General features: G+C 31.8%; 1 protein-coding gene across 1 annotated transcript in view; it reads left to right on the top strand.

The window, feature by feature from the left end:
* The window catches only part of prom (prominin), a 614,595-nt gene that overhangs the window by 203,741 nt on the left and 392,995 nt on the right, over nt 1–17,859 (top strand). The window contains exon 8 of the mRNA XM_072540698.1: nt 3,581–3,783. Coding sequence (XP_072396799.1) covers nt 3,581–3,783 — 203 coding nt within the window. The remainder of the gene's footprint in view (nt 1–3,580; nt 3,784–17,859) is intronic.

Genomic DNA, 17,859 nt, shown 5'->3' with positions numbered 1-17,859 from the left:
TAGTCAGTTTTTTTTCAACTCTTGATGCTTGATGTTTTTTCAAGCAATTAATATTATTATTATTATTAAAATTAATAAACAAATTTAAACTAAATAAAAACATTGATTTGATTTTTTTTTTCGTGAAATACTGCGAATTTAATTATAAATATCTTTAATATTTTAGACCTGTCAGCACTTAGCTCATCAGTAACGGCTATGAAAAAACAAAACGACGAAGAAATTACTACGACTACTGAAGCACAACTGCCCGTTTTTAAGACGTATGTGCCAGAAGCGTCAGATCAAGAAGATAAGTCATTGGATTTTTAATAAATTCGGATTTAACTCTACATAACTTTCATATTTTAGACCTTCAACACCTGGTTCATCGGTTAACAATGCACAAGACAACAAAAAAATACTAGATGAAACAGACAATTCAATTGATAATCCAAATTATCTCCCTGAGACTGATAGTTCAGAAGACAATAATATTACTGAAAGTAATGAAACTGAAAACATAGGTGATAAAGTTGGTACCCGAAAAAGAAAAACAATAAGAAGACATTCAGAAAGGAGATAAAGAGATAGGAAAGGTCATCAGTTAAGGAATTCATGTGTATGCAAGAAGGGATGCCTAGAAAAAATAAAAGAGAAAAGAAGAGAAGCCATTTTAAATGAATTCTATAAAATGGATTACAATGCAAGAAGAGCTTGGATACATGGTTGTATTATTCAAAAAGATAAAGCACGTGGAACAACTAAGGTGGAAGTAAGAAAGAGGAGTAGAACTTTAATCTACACGTTACCAGATGAAAACGCACATACATAGAGCATATGTAAAATTTTTTTTTTTTTTGAACTGTTGACTATGACGAAAAAAACGATAAGTTTATCACAACGATGTTACGCAATTCAAGATCGGAATCAATAACCCCAAATAAAGATAGACGGGGATCAGCAGCACCGTCTAACAAATGCAATCGTCAAAATTTGGTAGATGATATTTCATTGTTTCATCCATGTATAAGTCACTACCGAAGGGAACATGCTCCTAACCGTTTGTATCTATCTAACGATATCACAATTCGAAGTATGCATGCTGATTACCTTCAGAAATATTCGGAAAATAAAGTTAGCTATTACACCTACCGGAAAGTGGTGTCTGACATGAATATTAGCTTTACAAAGTTAGGAAATGAGGAGTGCGACTACTGTATGTTGCATGTTCAGCATGTAAAATCTCATAATAAGGCAATAGCCATAACAGGTAAAAATATTGTTGAAATTGTGGAAGGTTCTAATGACGATGAACATGTTCACGAAACAAATATTATTAATACAACAGCTGGTTCTAAACTAAGTCCCTTGTCTCTTGAGTCTGCAAGCATTAAGTTTCAAGCATCTTGTACATCTTGCCTGAAATGACTAAAGCACTCTGAAAATGCTAGAAGAGGAAGAGTTGAATACAAACAGGATGTAGCACAGGAAAAAGTGGAAACTGAAATAGTAAGGAGTGTAGACTTACAGAAAGTTATAATGCTACCAAGGATTCCCGGAAGCCAGAAGACATTTTTTACAAGACAACGTGTGGCTTTTCATCTAACCTTGGCAGCAATGGCAGACAAGAAGAGTATAAGCTGTAAAAAAACATATCGGTCTTGTGGCATGAAGGAGTGGCTGGAAGAAAGGCAGAGGAAGTTGCATCTGCATATTGTAGAGCTTTAGTTGAAGAAAGAGACGTCGTTAAAGTATTGTATTGGACAGATAATTGCGCAGCCCAAAATAAAAATTGGTGCTTATTTACCATGTTTGTCACAATGATAAATACAAAAATGATTGCTACCTCTCAAATTACTCTAAAATATTTTGAGACAGGCCACACCCTCATGAGTGCGGATTCAGTTCATCACGGTGTGGAGCAGAGCATGAAGATCACAAATGAAGGAAATATTTACGACTTCAACGATTTTATTAAGGCTGTAGAAAATTCAAATGGAAAAAAATGAACGTAAAACGAAGATGTTTTAAATTGGAAATCTGCAGATTCAAAAGCCAAATAAAAAAAAGCGTATAGACCTTTGCTTTGCGATATATCTGTGGTACAGTTCAGACGAGGCAGCCGATTACTTTTTTATAAAAATAATATTAACTACGAAAATTTTAAAGAATATAATTTTTTTAAAGAAAATTTTAAACTAGAAATTGCTAGTAAACTACGCGATAATTGTAAAGGTGTCCCTACGCAAAAGAAACAAGGTATAATTTCGCAACTGTGCCCCTCACGCCTCAAAACAGACGGCATTTTTGGCATTCATTAAAAGAAGATAATGTTGAAGACTTAATAAATTTCGAATAGTTTTTTCAATATTATGTAATTAATTACGATTTTTTTCTTTTCCAATAATGTGAATTACATTTTATTTTTAATTTGATTATACTGCCGCTTTATTCTGCATTTGTTTTATTTTTAAAACCGATATTTACATAAAGCTGAAAATTCTACATTTTTACTGCTTAAGAAAACAACTTGATTATTATGGTAAACAGCAGTAACTGCTGAATTTTCAGCCAAAAACCAAGTAACACAATTGTTTTGTTTGTCAAAAATTAAGACATATTTTTTAATGTATTTTAACGTTTTTCTGCTTAAAATTAAATAAATAATAAATTGTGTGGAAGAAAAAATCCTAAATTGCAAATAACTCAAAACCATTATTTTGGCACTTACTGCTTTTTACCTTATCACGGCAGTATAGCGAAAGTCAATTTACCATCTGTCACGAATTATTCATTTCAAATGTAAAAAATGGAAAGTTGTGTAATTCCAAGTTCGATGAGAGTTTGCCATGTCACAACAAAAGTAAGTTAATAAAAGTGGTAGTATTAATTCAGGTTAAACAAAATGTATCTTGTTTTTAATTCAGTTCAATAAAAATCACACTTCTTGAATATCTGTTGAAATTTATTTTTTCGTTTCATTATTTTATACTTTACCGCTGGTCCTTGGTAATTGTATACAATTACCCGTAAATGTGGAAAATTGAAAATAATTTCCTACAGTCACCATTGAATCCGGTAATTACTATACAATTACTTGAGTAATTGTATAGTAATAACGATAATTAATATATAATTACCGGTAATTGTATACAATTACCATTTACCTACTCTTACCGTAACATACATCTATCGATAGTATTGAAAGTTCAATTTCCATTTCCCAATTTTCAAATAAAAGTATTAATGACTTTCTGATTTATAAGCTTTTAAAAACATATTGAAATACCCTTTGGAGAAGAGAAAATATGGATATCGTACAGACCTGTAAAAAGGGTTAGCGACAATAAAAGAATAAAAAAATAACATAATAGAGTGCCACAGGTAGTAGGAACAACAACAGTCGACCTAGAAAATCATAAAAAGGGTAAATAAACGAAGCCATGTTAAAATGTGTTTTTCGAGGTGGAAAATGGAAAAACAGTAACGGACGGAATTCAATGAGAACCTATTAATTTTCTTTTTAAAATAAAAAATTTCCTGATTTAAAGCCCAGCTTTAAATTGACCTCGCTTTTTAATCTATTATATTGTTTAAGGTTCTTATAAAGTTACATCTCTAGTGTCTGCTCTACTGGAAGACTGTGCTGCAGCAAGGATTGCGGGAGTTATGCTACAAGAAAAGTTGAATGAGATTTCTCTACAGTTGACCATAGCAAGACAGCAATGCGATTTAAGAGATAGGACTTTGTGCTACACGTTGCAGCATTCGGGCTTTGAAGTTTCATTTTCTATGGATAATGTAAGTATTTTGCCCTTGATACTAGAAAATGCTTTCTAAATGATATGACAATCAATAAGTAAAAAGGAAAAATTCAACTTAAAAAATTTAATTATCCTATAATGAGCTCTAAAAACTTAAATGAATTTTTTGATAATTTATTCCTAATAATTTGGTAGCCTCCTTCTGTTATGAAAATAACTTAAATAGCGAAAATAAAGCGAAATATAGCGAAAATAAAATATCAATAGATCAACAATTATTAATAGTTATTTATTGTACAAGACCATAAAATTGTACTTTATCTTCGAGAGCGTTTTTTAGCGTCGAGACGTCAGTCGAGACGCTAATTATGCTCGAGAAGATAATGCGATTTTATCGTCGTGTGCAATACAACATTTTTTTTCTATAGCAAGACTTCAAGTTCAGGTGAAAAATAGAATTTTAAAGAAAATTATAATTTTTAGCACAAAAATCGCAATTGTGTTGCTCCGTTACTAGGGATATGAAATACTCTGTCAACAAATGTCAAACAAATGTTACGTTTTGGTTTTTGCAGAGAATATTGTTGCGTTTTGTGTGAAAAGTGAATAAATACGAAATGGACGGAAAAGAATTGACACAAGAAAAGGAAAACCTGCCATCAAATGTAGAAAATGCAGCGTTGGAAGCAGAAAGTTTATTGTTGCCACAAAAATCTAGGATGATTTAAAAAACGTACCTCACATTAAATTTTTTGTAAATTACCGACAGCAAAAGTGCACTACTAAATCGGTGGGGATTAATACTATATATAATATCCCCAAGAAGATTGCAGATTTTTTGAAACTTGCAAATTCAGAAATGTACACGGGGCATTGTTTCCGTCGTTCTTCAGCTACTATGTTCGCAAATTCTGAAGCTAATCTAGTAAAAGTTAAACGTTTAGGTGGATGGAAATCGTCATCTGTTGCAGAATCTTACATTGAAGAGTCAATAAGCAATAAGATTTCTGTATCCAAGTGTATACTTGGCGGATCAGAAAATCAATCCAGTACCTCGAATCAAGTGTTTAAGCAAACGAGTACAAGTTGTGATGCTCCAAAAATAGATATTTCTAATAATGTTAATTGTAAAATTTTAGTTGTTTTTAATCCTTAATGGGTTTGAATTTGTAAATTTTATTGAATAAAAAAAGTTAAAACATTTTATCTACTCTTGCTGTTAAAGTGTCACTTTATCTACCCTTGCGGTTAAAGTGATACTTTATCTACTCAAAACAGTTGTTATAGCAACACTTTAACATTAGCCATGGAAAAAATAATTTATTTTCTATTAACATATGTCAAAAAACAATATTATCAATGATTTTATTAAGTGACAATATTATATGGCTATTAATAAACTACTTAAAATTCGTTGTCTTATTTTTTTATCGTGTTTTTTAATTTTTGTACGATTTTATTGTAATTTAAAAAGCGCTGCTACTGAATTGTAAAATTTATATAAAATTACCTTCTAAGAAAAACGTATCTTCTATTGCTAGGAGCAATCTAAATGATAAAAGAACTTTTAGATAATATGTGGATTCCCATATATTGTTATGTAAGAAAAATTTCAGTTTTTAAATCTTAATAGTGAATCTAGGAAGCAATGTGACTTATCGATCGATGCTCACTTTGCAAAAAAACTGTGAACGATGCTCACTGATCTTGAAGGTTTAGAAATATTTTTTATTTCTGCCATTAAATCCTACTCTCATATCATCGAAGATTAATTTATTAGCGCCCACGATATCTGATTTTAAGAATTAATATATTTTGCATTAGGTATTTATTAGTAACATTATTTGTAACAAAACTTCAAATGTAACTATATTTAAAAAAAAAAGGGAATTAGATATATATATATATATATTATATATATATATATATATATATATATATATATATATATATATATATATATATATATATATTATGTATATATATATTATATATATATATTATATATATATATATATATATATTATATATATATATATATATTATATATATATATATTATATATATATATATATATATTATATATATATATATATATATATATATATATATATATATATATATATATATATATATATATATATATGTATATCTGTGTCACTTGTGAAAAGTGGGTTAAGTGCAAATTTGTGAATTTTGAGCTAAGAACATCACCAGAAAGCTAAATATATATATATATATATATATATATATATATATATATATATATATATATATATATATATATATGTACCCAAATGAGTACACTAGGCACTACACAGTCTTAATATATAATATTATAAAAAAAATTTATTAAAATGAAAATTTTTAAAAAGTATCTTTCTATACAAAGAGTTATATTACACTTTTCACAACTCCATCTTGCATTTTGATGAAGCTCTGACACTGAGCATACCCTAATTGTTTATTCAGTATTTTTAGAAAATGTTATTCTTTATGTTTTCTAACGGTGGGCAAAATATTTTCAGAATGTAACCACTATAAACAAATCAGTCATGAAACGAATACTTTAGTTAAAAAAATAAAAAGAAAACACTGGCAGAGCTTCTCGAAATAGATGAAAGAAGACTTCTATGGAACACAAAAGAAATATGGAGAATGATCCGAGGACAAAGAAATGAGATTAACAAACTAATAAAAACAACTCTACAACCCTCTTCCGCATATGGAAGCTTATCCTCATCCGATAGTATGTCCTGTGCAAGAAGACAATGTTAGGCAGATGTGTGACCTTAGAAAAAACACATCTCCTCTTTCAGATGGCATCCATAGAAGATGCCTCAAAAAACTTTTAGAGATTATCATACTGCTGCCTACCAACATAATTACTGCATGTCTAAGGTTGATTTACTTTTCTATCTCCTAAAAAGTAGCCAACATAATGATGATTTCTAAACCAGCGAAACCCAAAACCAGTAGAATCCTACAAACCAATTTCGCTCCTTAACGCGCTAAGCAAAATCAATCTACACGAGCGGATCCTTAAAGAAAGACTCGTAGAATTTCTAGACGATCACTTTATCATTGCCAATTTTAAATTTGGATTTAAATCTGGTCACTCTACTCTTCTTCTTCGTCTAGCCATTCACGTCCACATCTGAACATAAGCCTCTTCAAGTCTTCCTTTCCATTGTTTTTTATTGTACGCTACTTGTAGCCAATTTTTCCCGGAAGTCTTTTTCAGATCATCTGTCCATCTCATAGGAGGTCTGCCTCTGGGTCTTTTGTGTTGGTATGGTCTTCAGGTTAAAATTGATCTGTGCCATTTGTTTAGATCGCTGCTAGTTACATGTTCAGCGTATTCCCATTTCAACTTTGTGTGTTTGTTTTCTTGTCCTTAAGTGATATACCTAGCATTGCTCTTTCCATCGCGTGTTGAGTGACTCTAAGTATATTCATATTCTTTTTTGTGATTGTCCATGTTTGTGCCGCATAAGTTTCGATTTTAACTTATGCGGCACTCTACTCAAAATGCATTAATTGAAGCAGCCAGTATAATTTCACAATCTATTATAAGCGAACATCACAGATTCGCCATAGCCTTTCTAAATGTCCAAAAGGCTTATGATTAGGTCTGGCATGCGGGACTGATCAAGAAACTCCACTACTTTTATCATTTATCAAAATTATCCAATACTATCTCTTCAATCGGACAATCCAAGTAAAGGTAGCTAATAAACTTCCAAATCTATTTACTCGGCTAGCTGAAGTACTACAGGGCTCAGTTTTATATAATACAATAGTGACATCCTCACCCCCTAAACATGTCAGAAAATATCTTGCTTTATGCCGATGACACGGCATTACTTTCCGCTGGTACACTCAGTAGGACGCAGGGGCACACATCTTTATTCAATAAAGCAATTTAACAAAATAGTAACTGCTGCAACAGATGGAGGATCACCTTAAACCTATCCAAAACAGAAGTCGTCGTATTTAGATCACTTTATGCCACAGTTAAAAAAGGGAACCGGATAACTCTCATAGGAGAAAGGCTACATTTCATTCCTTCGGTTTTTTACTTAAAATTCTACTTTAGCAGGACTCTCAATTGGGACACTAATCTTTAACTCACAGTTGGCAAAGTTAGGAAGAGAGCTTATCTCCTGAGCGCTTTATCCAGCAACAGAGCTGACCAGTTACCATCGCCGAGGGTACATACTCACCAGGAATACCATGAAAAAAGTTCCATTTCCGTTAGCCAAACTTCTACACTGGACTAATATACACTGTATAATGAACTTGCTGATGAGAATCACGACGTCCTTGAAGCATCTTCCATTAAATATCGCAGATTAAATAAGCTGCAAGCCAAAACGCTAATCTAAGAGCCGTTCCTATTGTATATTTAAGGAAAGAAAAGGTGCTTCGTCATCGAAATATGCTTTGCTTTCAACTATCTGTCCTTAAAAAACGGGAGCCCATTTTCTGCTTTCCAGCTCCGCTAGCAGCATACTGCCACTCTTCCCCACTCTGCTTACATTAAATACCATCCAAAACTCCCGTTAAAAAAAGGTAGTCCCTCCTTAAAGAGCCATACCGCCTAAGCAAGGTAAAAACGTTCAGATCATTTATACTTTTCAATAATCTGACTGTTGTCCCTTTCTGCTTTAGGCATTTAAGTCACCCAGGATAAAAACTCCTTGTTTTTCTTAATTCCTTCTAATAAGTTCTGTAGATTATCGTAAAATTCTTTTTTAATTCCTAGGGCAGCATCTTCGTTGTCGGCATAAACCCCTATAGTAACCATAATAACAATTCACTTGTCAACTTCTTACGAGCTTTTTACGTATTTTACTAATTTATTGTAAATGAGTACAGCTACGCACCTTTTGGCTGTATTACTCTTTGTGAATTTTGTTGTTACTTTACTTTACTCGTTTCAAATCAGTTAATATTTTAGTGGGAATAAGCCACACTTAAAGTTAAAAATAAGTTTATTGACGTTTCAATTTCCACTTCGAAAATTATTAGCCAATACAAATTATATTGTCACCGTTCTGTGTTGATATTATCAAGTGGTACATACTGGTCCGAATAACTAATAGACAAAGAAGAGAAATAACGCTCATTGACGTTTCGATTCTTAGCAATAAACATCTGCGTGTTAACTATAACGAGTAAAATCACATGTATAGTTATATTGGGCTAAAGACAAAGATAAAAAGATTGGAGATAAACAATTGTCAAAATGATATGTGTAATCCTCTTAACTACTATAATCATGCCTCGTCCTAGAGAACATTATTTAAACCAGAGAAAATAGCAAATAAAAAGCCTTTTCGTGGCACTCTTTGATACAGGTATATAACAACTGCTTTTGATAAACTTGATCATAACAATAGGTAATAAATAAAATATGTAAAATATTAATCGTTATTTTTTACTTATATACAATATATAAACTATGTAAGATCCCTATTTGATTTTAAATACTAAAGGTGTAAATAAACGTACTGAAGGTTCGTACTGAACGAACAATAATTAACACCGGCTCAGAAGAAATACCGGACATAAACGACTATGAAATAAGAATGGCCTTAAATCAACTACAAACGAATAAATGTCCGGGAGAGGATAAAATTACAGTCGAAATGTTGAAAATTGGTGGAAGAAAAATAGAACAGATATTAAATATTTTATTTAATAAAGTAATTGATGCAGGAAAGATTCCTCAAGAATGGTACAACTCCGAAGTCATTTTACTATTCAAGAAAGGAGACAAAGCAAACATCGAGAATTACCGACCAATATCCTTGCTCTCACATCTGTATAAATTACTAACTAAAATCATAACCAACCGTCTAACACATAAGCTCCATTTCTATCAACCTATCGAGCAGGCTGGATTCAGAAAACATTTTAGTACCATAGACCACTTGCACACCGTAAAAACACTGATAGAAAATTGCACCGAGTATAATGTTCCAATTCATATGGCGTTCATCGATTTCCATAAAGCATTATGGGCAGTGCTTGAATCTCTAGAAAATAAAGAAAGCACAAAAACTAATCCCATAAGACTACAACAGGGAGTAAGACAAGGAGACACCGTCTCTCCCAAACTATTTACCCTTGCTCTAGAAGACATTTTTAAGAAACTAGAATGGAACAATAAGGGTATCAACGTCGACGGATCATACTTAAACCACTTGCGATTCGCAGATGACATAGTTTTAATAGCCGATAATATCCAAGAACTAAATGATATGTTACAACAATTAAATGCAGTTTCAGGAGCGGTAGGCTTAAAAATGAACTACAGCAAAACAAAAATACTGAGCCGAGACCAGACAAATATAACAAAACAAAATCATACCATAGAAAATGTTGAACATTATGTATATCTAGGTCATGTTATCAAACTAGGACAACCAAATCAAGATGCTGAAATTAAAAGAAGAACACAACTGGCATGGGGCGCTTTTGGCAAATTAGCATATATCTTGAAAAACACCTCCATTCCTGTAAACTTAAAGAAAAAGGTGTATAACACATGCATACTACCAGTTTGTACTTACGGCTTGGAGACAGTAGCCCTTAGCAAAAAATCTGCTAAAAAATAAGAAACAACGCAAAGAGCAATGAAACGAATCATGCTTGGAATATCACTAAGAGACAAGATTAGAAACACCGAGATAAGACGTAGAATAAAGATTAGGGATATTATGGAAGAAATTACAAAAATGAAATGGCGCTGGGCAGGTCACGTAGCCCGATATAATGACAACAGGTGGACACGGAGAATTCTAGAATGGAGACCAAGGACGACAACAAGAAGCATGGGAAGACCTTAAAAAAGATGGGTAGATAACATAAGAACAGTGGTAGGCAAACAGTGGATTAGATTTGCGCAAGATAAAAAAAGATGGAAGTAATTGGGTGATTTGTAAACAAAACGTTCAATGAAACTAAAAAAGAAGAAGTAAATTTGATTTTGGGTGACTTTACCAGGAAGGTAGGGAAAGGAAAAGATGGAGAAGTAGTAGGAGAACACAGACTGGGAACACGTAGTGAAAGACTAGTTACGTTTTGCAAATATAACGAACTCATTATCAAAAACACGTGGTATAAACTCCCAAATCGAAGAATATATACATGGAAAGCACCTAGAGATGATGTTAAAATTATAATAAGAAACCAAATAGATTACATAATAATAAATCAGAGATTCCGAAATGCCGTAATATCGACTAAACCGTACCCAGGAGCAGATATAACAAGTGACTACAATCTAGTTCTAGCAAACTTGAAATTCAAGTTAAAAAAGTTAAAAACATCTGACAAAATACCAAGAATCAACTTAAGAAAACTAAATGAAACTGATATATACCAACAAATCAAAGAACAAGTGCACAAAGCAATTCAGGAAATAGAAAGGCAAAAGCAATTGACCACAATAGATAAATGGAGGAAAGTAGAGGAGATCTTGAGAAATATCACAAAACAAAAACTTCAAGAAGACACATCATCTAAAAATAAAGAATGGATCATACAAGAGATAAAAGAACGGATGACGGAAAGAAGGGTACACAAGAACAAAACTAAACAACAGTACAAAGAAATTAATAAAATAACCAAACAGAAAATCTAAGAAGCTAAGGAACTGTGGCTATCAGAAAAGTGTGAAGAAATAGAAAGGTTAGATAAACAAAATGACAGTTTTAACATACACCGGAAAATCAAAGAGACAGCCGGCATATACAAAAAGAAGGGTATCAAAAATATCATGGATAAAAATAACAAGATAATAACGGAATGTACAGATAGAATAAACAGATGGGAAGAATACATAAAAGAGATATTCGAAGACAACGAGAAAATTAAGATCATTGAACCAAGAGAAAGAAATGGGCCACCAATCACCAAAGACGAAATTGAGAAAGCGTTAAAACATATAAAAAATTAAAAGGCTACGGTACCAGATGAAATACGTACATAAATCTTAAGAATATTAACAAACAATCGTATGGACACATTAATAGAATTAGATAATGATATTTACTACACAAAGATTTCGAAAGAATGGTTAATATCAATATTTATTCCAATACCCATAAAATCAAACGCAATGAAGTGTGAACAGCACAGGACAATTAGCTTAATTAACCATATTCTAAAAGTGTTCTTACAAGTGATACACGAACGTATCTATAAAAAGCTAGATGATAGAATAGCAGAAAACCAGTTGGAATTCAGAAAAGGCTTTGGTACCAGAGAAGCATTATTTACTGTACAAACACTAATCAAACAATGTGGAGATGTCAATTGCAACGTATTCATATGTCTAGTCGACTTCGAAAAAGCTTTCGACAAAGTACAACACCGACGAATGGCAAAAATACTGCAGAACACAAAATTAGATGACAAAGACTTGAGAATCATTGCCAATCTATACCGATATCAGAAAGCCATAATACAAATAGACCAACAGAAAGCGAAAGAAATACCTATAAATCGTGGAGTAAGACAAGGATGTATGCTTTCTCCTTTACTTTTTAATATGTATGCAGAAGAATTGTTTAAAGAGGAATTAGAAGAGACGTAAATGAAGGCATATTTATTACCGGAGCACTTCTGAATAATCTTAGATACGCAGATGACACGATACTCCTTGCGGACAGCAGAGAAGGACTACAGATCTTGGTTAATGGCATTACCCAATACTGCGAAAGGTGTGGAATGGCACTGAATACAAATAAAACAAAAATCATGGTGGTAAACAAGAACAAGATTGAAGAAGACAGTGTTTATGCTAAAGGAAAACTTTTAGGCAGGGTGCACATATATCAGTACTTGTTGCGTACTAAAGTATGTTGCGAACTAAATGAAGAATATGGTAGAGGTACGGAAATAAAATGGCGTATTGAGATAGCTAGAAGTGCTTTTAATAAGATGAAAGCAATATTATGCAATGGAAAACTCAACATCGAAATTAGAACTAGAGCATTGAGATGCTACTTGTTCTCTGTCCTGTTGTATGGAGTTGGGGCCTGGACAATTACAGAGAAAAAACCTATTAACTTTGAAATGCAGTGTTATCGAATAATGTGGAAAATATCTTGGAAACAACACATAACAAATGCGGAAACGCTACAAAGAATGAAAAAAGATAAAGAAATACTTTTTAGAAAAAATGATGTACTTGGATCATATACTAAGCAACAAGAAATACGAATTGATGCGGCTGATCATACAAGGGAAGGTGGAAGGCAAAAGAGGACCGGGGAGAAGACGCACATCCTGGCTGAAGAATCTGAGACAATGGAGTATGAAAACGGCAATAGAACTTTTCAGAACGGCTGCAGATAGAGTAAAATGGGCCATGATGATCGCCAATGTCCTTAGGGATGGGGTACGGTAAAAAGAAGAAGGATGAAGCTAATACGTTGGCTATCTCAGATCTAGATGTATGAATTTTGTTATTATATTCTATTGAAAAGTATGTGTTGCGAATTTGTTTCCACACTATTGCTGCTAGGGTAGAGCTATTTATTGTTGATAAACATTTTTTCCACGATTTTTTGTTTTGCTTCTTTTACTCTTTTTCTACTAATAACCCTCAACTTCTTACATTTTAGAAGATTTTCTTGTGTTCTTTGTAATTACAGAAAGCTTTGTGAATCTTCTTCATAGCATCTTAACAGTGATTGTTTCATCACTGCACTCCTATTCGCTATGTGCAAGTTCCGAAGAGCGACACCTAGTGGCATAAATCAGCGAAGGCACTATTAATATTTTAGTCTCATAATAGCTGCAAATAAAGTGACTTAAACTTGTTTATTTAATACAATAAATATTGTAATTATATTAATAATTAACCTTTTAATTAATTTTTTTGAATTAAAAATTCGTAAGTATATTTTTTACGTTTAACAGTTACAGTATAACTATTAATATGGATGCAATAATAAAAACTAGATTCCAGAAAATAAATCATAAAATACCTTTTCAACCAACTATCATCTCCACTGTAAATTACAATTAATAATTGCATATCATGTTTATTTGAGACTAAATTGCATAACTGCATCTTTTGTCAATCCAAACCTTTCAAAGAAACAAACTATCACATTGGTTTAAATAATTAATTCTTTTCCTATCAACTTTTGGGTGGCGTAATCCAAACTTGATGAAATTAGCATTTTCTTTTAAATTTGAAAAAAAATAAGTTAAGTTAATTAATTAAATTAAGTAAATAAAATTGAGCCAACATGGTTATTATTGAAATTTACACTTTAAAGTGAATATTATATTACTGAAATTTACACTTTGAATTGTAAAATTGACACTTTTACAAGTGAACTTTAATTTAATGTTCACGTTATACTTATTATGAAATCTGGCGTATGAATAAAGAATTTGGGTTGTGTTACTTACTTATGCTTTATTATGATATAAATCGACTTTTCTCGTTGCATTAATTTGTGCTTAAATCTTGGAAACCGATAAAACTTTATATAATATTTATTGTTATATTTTCACAATTTATAACACAGCATTTGCGAACTACTTATACAATAGGATAACCAAGTTGCAAGATTTCACCGTTGCACGGGCACGATCGTTTCTCGTATCCATTCCAAATACTTGCACACAGCGAATACGATTTCTTGCTATTTTATTTTTTCCGATTATAATATGATCTACTGCGGAAAGTGTGACAAAGAAAAATTTATTTACTAAATCCTTTACTTATATTGTCATTCGGAAATATATCTGAAAAATAATTCAATTGATTGACCACAAATTGTGTATACGGTGACCAATACTTTATTTCTGTATCCCATCTAGTGTAAGGTTGAATTTCTTATTTGTCTCCGAAATGTATCACTATGGGATAATAATCACTTACATACAATTGTGTACTAGCTTCCCAAGTTACGTTTTATACCAAACAAGGGTCTGCATGAGATAAGTTAATACAGCTTATATTTCCAGTAACAGAATCAAATCTTGTTGGAGATCCATCGTTAAGCAGAGTAATATTGGTATTACTAACAACAGTTTCCATTATGTGTCCTATTTTGTTATATCTATTAGGTCCTGAAAGTAGATTATGTCCACTTATATCTTCTATTATAATTTTAGATGATAGAATTTGATCTATAATGTTAGTTATTTCTTATCAGTATTCGGTGGAAAATAAATGTTAAGGACTTTTGGAGTTTTTATGGTTACTGCTACTGCTTTAACAACTTTATTTTTTAAAGGTATTTCCACAAGGAAACTGAGTTCCTGTAGCTGGCTGTATGCCATGTATCACAAAAAAATTTATTTAAAATCCTTTATAAAAGGTATATAATTTTTTTAAAGGTATTTGTCTAAATTCCAATGGACAATTAACATGGAAATAGAAACTCTTCTACTAGCTTTTTTTAAAATCTCGTCTGTTTTTATGATATCCTGTAACTGTGTTTAATTTTTCTAATTTTTTATTAGTAAAATTCGTTTCTTGAATACATATTATTGAAGGTAAGTGTTTAGTAAATAATAATTTAAAAATTTTTAGTTTGTGTGTAATACCCGTTAATGTTCCACTGAAGTATTGTTATTTTGTTCCTTATGTTAATTTTTATTCTTTTACTTGATCACTGTCTAATTCAGAGGAGGAAATTCAGAGGAGGTATCTAGCAATTTGGATATTTTAAGCTTAATTTTTGTACAACGTGTTTATATAATTTTTTCTTGAACAGAGGATCAATGTTATCTAATAATTTTAGTAACCCCTCAGTATCTTTTATAAAAGTTTGAGTAACACTCAATGTGAGCCGTACGCTTCTTCAAAAAAGTGTATCAATTCTTGTAATTAAAAATATTTTCGTTTGCGTCGTCTTCAAAAAATGCTTTAGTTGGCTGCATTAATTTCTGCATATCAATAGAAACTATTGTTGGGATAGTTTTCTTCTTTTTTGAATGTATATCTTTAGCAGCCTGTATAAAACATTCAGGAGTTTCGGGTGGAGTGACTGTTTCAGAGAAAGCTCTTTAGCTCTGTGTAGGTGTGTAGGTACTGCTGTGTAGGAACTGCGCTAATTTGTAAAGTGAACAATGATTCACTGGTTTCTGATTCTGTTTTATTAACGATTATACTTTTATCTCTAGGCAAGTTATCGGTTTTTGGCCTTGGCTTATTAACATTCACCTCTTTATTTTTGTGTTGTTTAAGTTAAGTGTTTTTTATAAAATAATTTGGTTCTGAATGGATTTGTACTAAATGTTGTGTTACGTCAGTGATATTGTCTGCTGTAGTTACTGTGTTATTTATTATTGAACTGGAGTTATAATTTGTTTGAGAACAGTTTGATTAATATGGTCAATATTTATACAAATGTAATAGCAGTTTTGGTCTAAAGAAATAAACATTCTATAGTTTGTATTGTCATGACAAATTAATAAGAATTCAGGAAGTATAATGTCGTCTAAAGGTAAAATATATACAGTGCACAGATTCTAAACATGCCGGTGGGAGATGGCTTCTATGGGTTATAATTAAGTTGGTGTATGAGAATATATAATACCCTGACAAGAAGTATCCTGACATATGGGTCCGAAAACTGGACAATAAACAAGAGAAATAGAGGTAGAATAAGAGCAGTAGAAATGGAGTTCCTGAGGAGAAGCTGTAGACTTACAAAAAGAGACAGAATTGAAAACGCAGAGATTAAGCGGAGAATGGGAGTGCAATCAGACATAATCGACTATATAGAGGAGAAGAGACTATCCTGGTACGGCCACGTCAGAAGAGCGGACAGAGGACGCTGGATAAACAAAATCACAGAATGGAGCCCGAGTAGAAGAAGAAAGAGAGGAAGACCCCGAAGGTCATTCAGAGATGAAATCGACGAGGCTATGGAGAAAAGAACCCTGCGAGATGGAGACTGGAATGACAGGGAAAATTGGAGAAAACGGTTGAGTGAAGGAAGACAGTGAAAACTGTGGAAATCCTTAGTAGTAGTAGTAGTGTATGAGAGAAAAAGTTTTCGAAATAATGAAATAACAAATTTTATATTATTATTTGTTATTTCATTATTTTGAAAACTTTCTCTCATACATCGACTATAATACAGCGCATAGAAGCCATCTCCCACCGGCACATTTAGAATCTGTGCACTGTACCTGTCTACGGAAACTTAGTACGTGTTGAAATTCCGAAAGATATTTGCCAATTCTAAGAATGATATGTGAGACAAGTTTAATAGCTAAATTCTGTAGTTCTGTTTTTAAAATATTATGTGGAATTGTTGGACATCCATTTAATAATATTAGTCGTTCACTAGAAATAATTTAATGTTCTTTCTTGTATTATTTGATTGTTTACTATGATTCATCCTTGATGAATGTTGATTAGTTTGTCAACTAATTCTTTAAATAAATAAATACAAATCCTTTTATTAGCTATACATGAAGAGAACATTATATCTTTTAAATATATAACTGATACGAGTGATACAAGGTAATCTTCTTATTTTACCTTTTCTGATAAAGTAAATACAGTTGCTCTATGGATTGAAAATTACGAGTACTGGTTACTGATAAGTACGTTTTTTTAGGCGATGGTGGTAAAATGCAGCTCATTCCTTGAGCTAATCCGAAATTAATATTATCCATTTAAATAAACTTTGAAACTAGTCATTAGATCTGAATACGGTCCTGTATCAAAACTATAACAAGGCGATTCAGTCGGTGTAAAAACAAAAAAGATAAGAAATTTTTGTTTGTATTTAAAATATTCGGTGGTTTTTCTTTTGTTGTCAAATGAATATTTCAGTCGCAACTGATAATATTATTGATGTAATATAATCTGACTTACAGAGCCTCTGATGTAACTCCTACACAGAAACTTCACCAACTCACTCTTGCAATTTTTAAACGGGTATAATTACCTTAAAATTCACTAACTTAAGAGTCGATATTTTCCTACTCTACTGATTAACTTCCAGGTCAGGATGCCCATTGTACATTAGTTGTAATATCTCTGGTTCTAATAAACGAAAATTGATGTTTTTTTTTTAATTTGAGATACTCCGTTGCATAGATTATAAAAATTAAA

Source organism: Diabrotica undecimpunctata, chromosome 8, assembly GCF_040954645.1.
Source record: "Diabrotica undecimpunctata isolate CICGRU chromosome 8, icDiaUnde3, whole genome shotgun sequence".
In the NCBI taxonomy this organism is placed as follows: domain Eukaryota; kingdom Metazoa; phylum Arthropoda; class Insecta; order Coleoptera; family Chrysomelidae; genus Diabrotica; species Diabrotica undecimpunctata.
Note: the sequence above shows the minus strand (reverse complement) of the source record. Positions and strands in the feature narration are given on the sequence as shown.